At 39.7% G+C, this 12,766-nt stretch overlaps 1 protein-coding gene across 4 annotated transcripts in view; it reads right to left on the bottom strand.

Annotated features, from left to right (window-relative positions):
* EPS15 (epidermal growth factor receptor pathway substrate 15) overlaps nucleotides 1-12,766 on the bottom strand; it is a 178,487-nt gene that overhangs the window by 107,250 nt on the left and 58,471 nt on the right. For all 4 annotated transcript variants that reach the window (XR_011390711.1, XM_051857775.2, XM_070078537.1 and 1 more), the window contains one exon: nucleotides 12,138-12,197. Coding sequence is in view for 3 of the 4 variants with exons in the window: in XM_051857775.2 (XP_051713735.2) it covers nucleotides 12,138-12,197 (60 nt within the window). In the remaining variant the exon portion in view is untranslated. The remainder of the gene's footprint in view (nucleotides 1-12,137; nucleotides 12,198-12,766) is intronic.

Genomic DNA, 12,766 nt, shown 5'->3' with positions numbered 1-12,766 from the left:
CACCCCATATGGGCACCAGTTCTATCCTGGCTGCCCCTCTTCCAATCCAGCTCTCTGCTATTGCCTGGGAAAGCAGTAGAAGATGTTCCAAGTGCTTGAGCCCCTGCACCCCCATGGGAGACCAGGAGGAAGCACCTGGCTCCTGGCTTCAGATCAGTGCAGCTCTGGCTGTTGTGGCTATCTGGGGAGTAAACCAACGGAAGGAAGACGTTTCTCTCTGTCTCTCCCTCTTACTGTCTGTAACTCTACCTCTCAAATAAATAAATTTTTAAAAACATCTTTAAAAAAAATGCAGTGGAAAGCCTTATAAACAGACTTGGTGAGACAGAAGATTGAATATTCAAGCTAGGAGACAAATCTTTGGAAATATTTCAGTCAAACAAAAAAGAAAATTAGAAAATTTAAAAGAGTGTTGGAGACTTATGGGATACTATCAAATGACCCAACATATGGGTCTTAGGAGTTCCTGAAGGTGTGGAATGAGAGAATGGATTAGAAGGCCTATTCAGTGAAATAATTACATAAAACATCCCTCATTTGCAGAAAGAAAGGGATGTCCAAGTACACAAGGCACACAGAACTCCAACAAACATGACCAGAAAAGATCTTCACCATGACACATTGTAGTCAAACTATCCACAGTAAAACATAAAGAAAAGATTTTAAAATATGTATGAGAAAAATACCAGATCAGTTTCAGAGGATCTCCAACAAGATTCACAGCTGACTTCTCATCAGAAACTCAATAGGCTAGGAGAAAATGGAGAGATATAGTACAAGTTGTAAGAGAAAAAAACTGTCAACTCAAAATACTGGACACTGCGGCTCACTTGGCTAATCCTCTACCTGAGGCGCCGGCACTCCGGGTTCTAGTCCCGGTTGGGGCGCTGGATTCTGTCCAAGTTGCTCCTCTTCCAGTCCAGCTCTCTGCTGTGGCCCGGGAAGGCAGTGGAGGATGGCTCAAGTGCTTGGGCCCTGCACCTGCATGGGAGGCCAGGAGGAAGCACCTGGCTCCTGGCTTCGGATCGCCGCAGTGCACTGGCCGTAGTGGCTATTTGTAGGGTGAAGCAACGGAAAAGGAAGACCTTTCTCTCTGTCTCTCTCTAACTCTGCCTGTCAAAAAAAAAAAGGAATACTGGACCCTAAAAAGCTCTCATTTATGAATGAAAGTGAAATAAAGACCTTCCATAATAGAAACTGAAAGAATTTGTTACCACTTGTCCAATCTTTACAAAAAATGCTTAAAGATGTACTACACAGAGAAACACAGAAAGACAGTCATCATTATGAAAGAATGTGAAGGCAGAAAAACTCCCAGTAAAAGCACAAAAGAAATCTAAAGTAAGCAATAGGAATATTTACGGAAAATGACACGGCCAAGTCATAACTTATCATTAGTAATATTGAATAAAAATGGCCTGAACTCTCCAACAGCCTAAACAGGCTGGCTAAATGGATGAAAAAACAAGAGCCATCTATTTGCTGCCTACAAGAAACACACCTCACCAACAAAATACGTGCAGACTGAAAGTGAGAGGATGGAAAAAGGTATCCCATGCTAACAGAAAGCAGAAACAAGCAGGTGTGGCCATCCTAATATCACACAAAACAGACTTTAAAACAAAAACTGCTAAAACAGACAAAAAGGGGCACTATGTAATGATTAGGGGATCAAGTCAACAGGAAGATATAACTATAGTAAATGTATATGCACCTAATGCCAGGTGTCTGGCTGTTTAAAACAAATGTTAATGGATCTAAAGGGAGACAGAGACACAAATATAACAGGGGACTTCAACATCCCATTTTCATCAATGGATAGATCAACTAGACAGAAAATCAGCAAAGAAAAAACAGAGCTAATCTACATATGAACCCAAAGGATCTAACTGAGATCTACATACAGAACCTTTCATCCCACAGTTGCAGAACACACATTCTTTTCATGTGGAGTGCATGGATCTTTCTCTAGGATAGACCACATGCCAGGCCATAAAGCAAGTCTCAGCAAATTTGAAAAATTCAAAATCATACAATGCATCTTTTATGACTACAATGGAATGAAGCTGGAAATTAACAACTTAAGAATCTCAAGATCATATACAAAGACATGGAGACTGAACGACATGCTCCTGAATGAACAGTGGGTCATATTAGAAATCAAAAGAGATGGGGCTGGTGTTATGCACAGCAGGTAAAGCCACCGCCTGCAGTGCCAACATAACATATGGGTGCCAGTACGACTCCCGGCTGCTCCACTTCCAATCTAGCTCTCTGTTATGGCCTGGGATAGCAGTACAAGATAGCCCAAGGCCTTGGGGCCCTGCATCCACGTGGGAGACTTGGAACAAACCACTGCCTTCTGGCTTCGGATCGGTGCAGCTCTGGCTGTTGCAACCATCTGGGGAGTGAACCAGCAGAGAGAAGACCTCTCTCTCTCTGCCACTGCCTCTCTGTAACTCTGCCTTTCAAATAAATAAATACATATCAAAAAAAAAAAGAAGAAATAAAAAAATTTCTGGAAATGAATGAAGACGACAATACAACATATCAAAATTTATGGGATACAGCAAAAGCAGTGTTAAGAGGGAATTTTATAGCAGTTGGTGCCTACATCAAGAAATTGGAAAGGCACCAAATAAATAATCTATCAATGCATCTCAAGGACCTAGATAAACAACAACAAACCAACTCCAAAATTAGGAGGAGGAAAATTAAAATTAGAGAATAAAAAAATTGAAGCAAAAATTATACAAAAGAACAGTGAAATGAGCAGGTGGTTAAAAAATAAACAAAATTAATACATCATTGGTCCAATTAATGAAAAAAAAAAAGAGATCCAAATCAATAAAATCAGAGGTGAAAAAGAAAATGTAACAGCAGATACCACAGAAATAAAAAGAAACATCAGGAATTACTACAAAGAGCTATATGCCAATAAATTGGAAAATCTAGAAGAAACAGATAGATTCCTGGATATATACAATCTACCAAAACTGAACCATGAAAACATAGAAAACCTAAACAAACCAATAACCAAGACAGAGATGGAATCAGTAATAAAGACCCTCCCAAGAAAGAAAAGTACAGAAACAGATGATTTCACTGCTTAATTCTACCAGACAAAAAATTAATTCCAATTCTTCTCAAGCTATTCAAAACAACTGAAAGGCAGGGAATCCTCCCAAACTCCTTCTGTAAAGCCAGCAACACTCTAATTCCTAAACCAGAAAAAGAGAAACAGAGAAAGAGAACTATGGACCAATATCCCTGATGAACACAGATGCAAAAAACCTCAACAAAATACTAGCTGGTCAAATCCAACACATCAGAAAGATCATTCACCTGGACCAGTGGGATTTATCCCTGGTATAGAGGGATGGTTCAACATTCGCAAATCAATGTGATATCATATAACAAACTGAAGAAGAAAAACCATCTGATTATCTCAACAGATGCAGAGAAAGCATTTGATAAAATACAGCATCCTTTCATGATGAACACCTTAAGCAAATTGGGTTTAGGAGGAACATTCCTCAACACCATCAAGGCAATTTATGACAAACCCACAGCCAGCATTTTATTGAATGGGGAAAAGTTGGCAGCATTCCTACTAAGATCTGGAACCAGAAAAAGAATGCACACATTCACTACTGCTATTCAATATAGTCCCAGAAGTTTTAGCCAGAGCCATCAGGCAAGAAAATGAAATTAAAGGAATACAGATTAGAAAGGAGGAACTCAAATTATCCCTATTTGCATATGACACAATTCTATATATAAGGGAACCAAAAGACTCCACTAAGAGACTATTTGAACTAAAGAAAAAAGTTGAGTAACTCAAAGTTGGGTAAAGTGGCAGGATATAAAATTAACACACAAAAATCAATAATGTTGTATATGCAGACAATGCCATGGCTGAGAAAGAACTCCTAAGATCAATCCCATTCACAATAGCTACAAAAAATTAATTACCTTGAAATAAATTTAACCAAGGATGTCAAAGGTTTCTGCAATGAAAATTACAAAACTTTAAAGAAGATACAAAACAATGGAAAAATCTTCCCTGTTCAGGAATTGGAAGAATCAATATCATCAAAATGTCCATACTAATGAAAGCAAATTTATAGATTCAATCAAAATACCAATGACATTCTTCTCAGATGTAGGAAAAAATGATGCTGAAAAATTGTATGGAAACAGGAGACTCCCCAAATAGCTAAAGCAATGTTATACAATAAACACAAACCAGGAGGCATCACAATACCAGATTTCAAGACACAATACAGGGTAATTATCATCAGAACAGCCTGGTACGGGCAAAAAAAAAAAAAAAAAAACCAGATGTGTAAACCAACGGAACAGAATAGAAACTCCAGAAATCAGTCCACGCATCTACAACCAACTAATCTTTGACAAAAGAGCTAAAATCAATCCTTGGAGCAAAGAAAATCTTCAAAAAATGGTGCTGGGAAAACTGGATCTCCACATGTAGAAGTATGAAACAAGACCCCTACCTTACACCTTACAAAAAATGCACTTAAAATGGATTGAAGAACTGAATCTACAACCCTATACCATCAAATTATTAGAGAACATTGGGGAAACACTGCAACCCACTGGCACAAAGACTTCTTGAAAAGGAAGGATAATCGGCTGGCGCCGCAGCTCACTAGGCTAATCCTCCGCCTTGCGGCGCCGGCACACCAGGTTCTGGTCCTGGTTGCCCCTCTTCCAGGCCAGCTCTCCCTTGTGGCCAGAGAGTGCAGTGGAGGATGGCCCAAGTGCTTGGGCCCTGCACCCCATGGGAGACCAGGAGAAGTACCTGGCTCCTGCCATCGGATCAGCGCGGTGCACCGGCCATGGGGGCCATTGGAAGGTAAACCAACTGCAAAAGGAAGACCTTTCTCTCTGTCTTCCTCTCTCACTGTCCACTCTGCCTGTCAAAAAATTAATAAAATTAAAAAAAAAAAAAGGAAGCATAATCAAGACTAAAATTGACAAATGGGATACATCATGCTGAGAACCTTCTGCACTGCAAAAAAAAACCACTCAGCAAAGTGAACAAGTAACCAACAGAATGGGAGAAAATATTTACAAATTATTAAACTGATAAAGGATTAATAACTAGAATCTATAAAGAGCTCAAGAAACTCACCAACCACAAAACAAACAAACCAGTTAAGAAATCAGGAAAGGATTTGACTGGCATTTTTCAAAAGAAGAAACTCAAATGGCCAACAGACACATCCAAAAAAAGGCTCAGAATCATCAGGGAAATGCAAATCAAAACCTCAATAATGTTTCACCTCTCCCCAGTTAGAATGGCTCTCATACAGAAATCAATGAACAATAAATGCTGACGAGGATGTGGGGCAAAAGGTATCTTAATCCACTAATGGTAGGATGTAAACTTGTGCAGCCATAGTGCAAGACAGTATGGAGATATCTCAGAAATTTGAAAACAGATCTATCAAATGACCCAGCAATCTCACTCCTGGGAATTTACCCAAACAAAATGAAATCAGCAGATCAAAGAGTTATCTGAACCCTTATGTTCACTGCAGCTCAATAGCTAAGATATGGAATCAACCCAAATGTCCAGCACCTGATGACTGGAATAAGAAATTACAGTGGGACCAGCACTGTGGCATAGTAGGTTAAGCCAATGCCTGCAGCACCAGCATCCTATATGAGTGCTGGTTCAAGTCCCACCTCCAGCATCCTATATGGGCACTGGTTTGAGTCCCAGCTGCTCAACTTCCAATACAGCTCCCTGCTGATGGTCTGAGAAAGCAGTGGAAGATGGCCCAAGTGCTTGGGTCACTGTGAGAAACCCAAAAGAAGCTCCTGGCTCCTGGCTTTGGATTGGCCACCTAATCCAAAACAGCTAAGGCTGTTATAGCCATTTGGGGAGTGAACAAGTGGATGGAAGACCACTTTTTCTGTTTCTCCTTCTCTATAACTCTGCCTCTCATATAAATGTATCTCTTTTTTAAGATTTATTTATTTACTTATTTATTTGAAAGGCAGAAATATAGAGATTGAGATCTTCCATCCACTGGTTCAATTCCCAAATGGCCACAATGGCTAGGGATGAGTCAGGCTGAAGCCAGGAACTTCATCCATGCCTCCCATGTGAGTGCAGGGGCCCAAAGACTTGGACCATCCTTTGCCGCTTTCCCAGGAACAATAGTAGGGAGCTGGATCAGAAGTGGAGCAGCTAGGACTTGAACTGGCACCAAGATGGGACACCAGAACTGTAGGCAGAGTCTTAACCTTCTATTCCACAGCACAGGCCCCTAAATAAACGTTTGTTGTTTTTTTTTTTTTTTTAAATTATGGTATATATACACTATGGAATACTACTCAGTAATGGAAAAAAAAATGAAATCCTATTTTTGCAACAAAATGGATGCAACTGGAAATCATTATACTTAGTGAAATGAGCCAGTCCCAAAAAAACAGATACCATAGGTTTTCCCTGATTTCGGGTAACTAATAAGAGTTTCTGGCCGGCGCCGTGGCTCACTAGGCTAATCCTCCGTCTTGCGGCGCCAGTACACCGGGTTCTAGTCCCGGTCGGGGCGCCAGATTCTGTCCCGGTTGCCCCTCTTCCAGGCCAGCTCTCTGCTGTGGCCAGGGAAGGCAGTGGAGGATGGCCCAAGTACTTGGGCCCTGCACCCCATGGGAGACCAGGAGAAGCACCTGGCTCCTGCCATCGGATCAGCGCAGTGCGCTGGCCGCAGCGCACCGGCCGTGGCAGCCACTGGAGGGTGAACCAACGGCAAAAGGAAGACCTTTGTCTCTGCCTCTCTCTCTCACTGTCCATTCTGTCTGTCAAAAAAAAAAAAAAAAAAAAAGAGAGAGAGAGAGAGAGTTCCTAAAGTGTAGTGTATAGGAGTGAAACTGACATTTTGAGATCTGATGATTGTTTACAGCCCTTGTCTCCACTGTTGAGGGACAGTGCCTTTTTCCCTCATACTATCTAGTGAACTCTTTACTTAGTGTAGTGTTACTCCTATGAGTACAAAATAAACAGAAAGTAGATCTTTCTAAAAATTAAGAGTGGGAATAGGAAAGGGAAGAGGAAAAAGGGTGGAAGCATGGGTGGAAAGGACAGAGGGTGAAAAGTACCACTATGGGAGCAAATAGTTGAAATCCTTACTTAATGTATACTAAGCTGATCTTTGTATATTAAGATAATCAAAAATGAATCTTGATGTGAATGGAAGGGGAGAGGGAGTGGGAGGGGGGAGGGTTGTGGGGGGGAGGGACGGTATGGGGGGGAAGCCATTGTAATCCATAGGTCGTACTTTGGAAATTTATATTCATTAAATAAAAGTTAAAAAAAAAAAGTACCACTATGTTTCTAAATCTGTATATCTAAAATACATGTAATTTGTATATGTTAAATAAAATTTTAACAAAAGAATAATTAAATAAATTTAAAGGCAATAATTTCAGATCTAATGAAGCAAATAACTACTTCACAGAACAGGGCTACACAGTTATATCTTTGTGGACAAAGATAACAATAAACATTAACATGATTGCTAATCACTTTCCTTGGCTCAATGACAACACTTAATTTCACATAAATTTTGAGTTTTCAAACTGACACACACTAGAAAGGAATCTGGCCCTCTTGTAAACTGTCCCCTTAAATGCACCACCAGAGACTTTCAATTAAGTTTAGTGGGTCAGAAGTAAAACTCAGGGACATGTATTTCTAATACCCTTAAATTTCTAGCCTGGTAATTCACCAGTGAGTAAATAGAATACTGAAAATCACAAATATTTTAAAATTTCCCAAAGAAGTAGCTATAATTTTTAAAATCCACTTTATTTTTGTGTCTGTATACACACATAAATATACACAAACTCTCAAGTCATTTTATTTGTGGCAAAACAGCCAAGTCATAATAAAGTCTGACTTTTACAAATTTATACCAAAAAAAACCCTCAAAGAGATTCTAGATTCTAGATTCTTATTAAAATATTGGGGTTTCAGAGAATATAAAAAGCATTTACACTTGAAAAGAAACAAGGGCCATTCATTAAAGGTTCACATGGCAACAGAAGTTATACAAGTTGGAATTTCTAACTAACTTCATGTACTCCAATTAAAGAAAAACAACCAAAAAATAACTTTATGCTATAAAAGTAAAGAAACAAACTGGTTAAGAATTTCAAATATATGTCCAGCGCCACAGCTCACTAGGCTAATCCTCTGCCTGTGCCGCCAGCACCCCGGGTTCTGGTCCCAGTCGGGGTGCCGGATTCTGTCCCGGTTGCTCCTCTTCCAGTCCAGCTCTCTGCTGTGGCCCGGGAAGGCAGTGGAGGATGGCCCAAGTGCTTGGGCCCTGCACCTGCATGGGAGACTGGGAGGAAGCACCTGGCTTCTGGCCATTTGGGAGGTGAACCAACGGAAAATGGAAGACCTTTCTCTCTCTTTCTCTCTCTGTCTAACTCTGCATGTCCAAAAAAAAAAAAAAAAAGTATAGATTATGTTCCTTCATTTATGAGAGTAAATGGATGGAAAAAGATATATCAGGCAAAACCAGGAGAATGCTAATAAAACTATTAACATTAAAGAATTAAAAGAACTAGAAGAACTAAACTAAACAAAATCTAAAATTAGAGTTACAAAAAACATTCTCTGGGTTGGGAGTTGAGGGGTAAGAAAAAGTAAAAATAATCTAAAAGTTTCATTTTTCTGGAGTGAGGGTTTATAATCTTGTTTTCAAATACTGGAGAAATAAATTTGAGTAAAAAGAAAGCTGTATTAACTACTAATGGAACAAGCCATTAAATAGATTTTCATATTAACAAGAAGAACAAAATGAAAGAATTACTACTTGATAATAGGGAACAAAAAATAAAGGAAAATAAAAATTCAAAATAAATAGATCTGGTAGGGGAAAATCAACAAATGAATCATTATATGAGACAAAAACTATCAAACTGGATAACATACAAAAATACAAGAATATGCCAGATTCACAATAAACTTAAGAAATATCAGATAATTCAAACAAAAAAGGAGTATCAGAGAAGTAATATTTAAAAATCACATAAGCCAGAATCTACAATTGGAAAAGATTTCTAATTTCAGAGAGAAAGGAAATATGGCAAAATGATTAATTAGTAGGTCTAAGAAAAGATAAGGGAGTTTCCTACTCAAAACAAAATTTAAAGTAATAATTGCCTACAAATATGTTTATTCTTCTTCCTTTTTTTTTATTTGGCAACTAGTGAGACCCTTGTCTCCATTTCTCTCTTTTTCTTTTTTTTTTTTTTTTTTTTTTTTTTGACAGGCAGAGTGGACAGTGAGAGAGAAAGAGACAGAGAGAAAGGTCTTCCTTTGCCATTGGTTCGACCTCCAGTGGCTGCCGCAGCCGGCGCGCTGCAGCCGGTGCACCACGCTGATCCGATGGCAGGAGCCAGGTACTTCTCCTGGCCTCCCTTGGGGTGCTGGGCCCAAGCACTTGGGCCATCCTCCACTGCACTCCCTGGCCACAGCAGAGAGCTGGCCTGGAAGAGGGGCAACTGGGACAGAATCCGGCGCCCTGACCGGGACTAGAACCTGGTGTGCCGGCGCCGCAAGGCGGAGGATTAGCCTAGTGAGCCGCGGCGCCGGCTTCCATTTCTCTCTTTTTTTTTTTTTTTAAGATTTATTTATTAATTGAAAGGCAGAGTTACAGAGAGGCAAAGAGAAAGAAAGAAAGAGAGAGAGAGAGAGAGAGACAGAGAGAGGTCTTCGTCAGCTGGATGGAAGCTCCTGGCTCCTGGGTTCTTTCGGCAAAGCTCCTGCCGTTATAGCCAACTGAGGAGTGAGCCAGCGGATGAGACTTCTCTCTCTGCCTCTCCTGATCTCTCTGTGTAACTCTGACTTTTAAATAAATAAATAAATCTTAAAAAAAAAAAAAAAAAAAAAAAAAAAAAAACTAGGGCCGGCGCTGTGGCGCAGCCAGTTAACCCTCTGGCCTGAAGCCCTGCCATCCCATATGGGCGCTGGTTCTAGTCCTGGCTGTTCCTCTTCCAATCTAGCTCTCTGCTATGGCCTGGGAAAGCAGTAGAAGATGGCCCAAGTCCTTGGGCCCCTGCACCCACGTGGGAGACCAGGAAGAAGCTCCTGGCTTCGGATCGGCACAGCTCCGGCTGTCACGGCCATCTAGTGAGTGAACCATCGGACAGATGACCTCTCTCTCTGTCTGCCTCTCCTCTCTCTGTGTAACTCTGACTTTCAAATAAATAAATAAATCTTAAAAAAACTATATAAAGTCAGATAAAACAAAAAATAAATGGGGTAAAAATAAGATTTGGAATGACAAAATAGTATAACCACAAACCCAGAAGAGGTAAAAAGAATAATTAAAATTTATGGCAAAGTCAAAGAATAGGTAATTCCTTAGAAAACAAAAATAAACAGAAAATTTGAACATGCTTCCAAATAAGAGAGTAATAGGGAAATTAGGGATTTACCACTGATGAGTTCACAGCAGTTTCCTCTAACCTTTGGGAAAGAGATAAATACAACCCTATTTGGAATAAATTACCCAATTACTAAGATAACACGTCTTCAGATAGGATGTCAAAACTGAAATGAAGTCAAACTAGATAAATGTGAAAACTGAGAAATATATTTTAAGAAAATTTACTCCATAGAAGTAGTACCATGATAGTTCATCAAATTGGGATACAAGGGACTGGTGCTGTGGCGTATCGGGTAAAGCCACAGCCTGCAGTGCCAGCATCCCATATGGGCGCCAGTTTGAGTCCCGGCTGCTTCACTTCCAATCCACCTCTCTGCTATGGCCTGGGAAAGCAGTAGAAGATGGTCGAAGTCCTTGGGCCCCTGCATCCACATGGGAGAACCAGAAGAAGCTCCGGGCTCCTATCTTCGGATCAGCATAGCTCCAGCTGTTGCGGTCAATTGGGGAGTGAACCAGCAGATAGAAGACCTCTGTCTCTCTGCCTCTCCTTCTCTCTGTGTGTGTAACTCTGACTTTCAAATAAATAAATAAATCGTAAAAAAAAAAAAGGGATACAGAAGACAGTACCAGTCAGCATCGTTTCAGTACATTATCCAAAGCATGTAGATTTCAAAGTCAAATAAAATGAAGATGGCGAAATACATTACTCATTTATTCAAAAATATTTAGACTGCTTTTAAGTTCAAGATTAAGATGTTCATATCAACAATGTGATGGAAATATAATTTTCCTCTAAGTAGGATGAACTGAAAGAGGAAATTTTCTCAGGAGAAAACCATTAAGACATTCAAGAGCCATTGCAGTACACTGAACTCCATAAAGACAGCACTGAGAGCAGTGAGAGCAGGATAAGCAATGGACAACTCTGCTTTGCTGAGTAAAAACAACTAAACATGGATGGGCAAAGGAGATCCATGAGGCAGAGACAGATGACATACAGGCATTATTCATGCAAACTTGCAGAGAAGAGCACAGGGAAAAGCACCCAGATACTTTAGTTAACTTCTGAGAGTTTTGTAAGAAGTTTCTGAAGAAGTGGAAAATAATGTCTGCTACAGAGAAAGGAAAATCTGTAGACAAGGCAAAGGCTGTGAAGAAGGCCCATTATGAACGAGAAATGAAAACTTATATCCCTCCTAAAGGTGAAGCCAAAATGAAGCTCAAGGATCCCAATGCCTTGCATGCAAGAGGCTTTTTCTTGTTCCAGCTATTGTAAAACAAAACAAACAACAACAAAACCTCAAAGGAAAACATTCTGGCCTATCTAATAATGATGTTGGAAGCAAACAGGAAAAGATATGAAGTAGCATTGCTACAGATGAAATGCAGCCCTAGGAAAAGAATGCCGTCAAGCTGAAGGAAAAACATGAAAAAGACACTGCCATACACTGAGTTAAAGGAAAGTCTAATACAGCAAAAAGAGGAGTTGTCAAGGCCACAAAAAGAGGAAAAAGAAGGAATGGTAGGAAAATAAAAAGGGTAAGAAGGAGAAGTTAGATGAAGAAGATGAAAAGTAAGTTTTTTCTTCTCTAAATAGCATTTAGCCACCCTGTGCGCAACTCACTCCTTTTACAGAAAACACTGAGCTGTTAAAAAAAAAAAGACATTTAAGATTTAAAGAGCATGTGGGTTACTTACAACTGCAAACTCATCTCTGTCAAGCATTCCATCATGGTCAATATCACTCAATTCCCAAACCTTTAAAAACAAAGAATTGAGACAGAGACAGATTAACATTCCGTTCATTGCATGTGCTACTCAGGGGCAGGAAGACAACAAGTAATGATAAGAGCTAAGAGTGGAGATAAGCAATTATTTGGTAAACAAATGCTTTGAAAGGAGTTTGGACTTTATCCTAAACACACTAAGAAACTACCAAAAGGTTAGTTGTAAGTAACAAAAATGCCAAGATTATATTTTTAGAGTAGAAATCTCATACTGATCATACAACAAAATATAAGTTGTGAGAAAAATGCAGAAAATGGCATTTTAAATGAATATTTATTAAACACTTAGCCTATATAACACTGCTTCAGAAGTAGCAATACTAGTATGGTCATCATCATCATGGCACTTGTATTTGGAGTACGGAACAAGCACTGTCTCAATACTTTATGTACATTATCACATTTAATCTCTACAACTCTATAAACTGGAAATCACACTCATTTTAAAAATTAGGAAACTGAGGCCGGCGCCGTGGCTCACTAGGCTAATCCTCCACCTTGCGGCACTGGCACACCAGGTTCTAGTCCCAGTCGGACGCC

The sequence above is a fragment of the Oryctolagus cuniculus genome, chromosome 7 (assembly GCF_964237555.1).
Source record: "Oryctolagus cuniculus chromosome 7, mOryCun1.1, whole genome shotgun sequence".
NCBI classification, from domain to species: domain Eukaryota; kingdom Metazoa; phylum Chordata; class Mammalia; order Lagomorpha; family Leporidae; genus Oryctolagus; species Oryctolagus cuniculus.
This window is presented reverse-complemented; position numbering and strand designations above follow the sequence as displayed.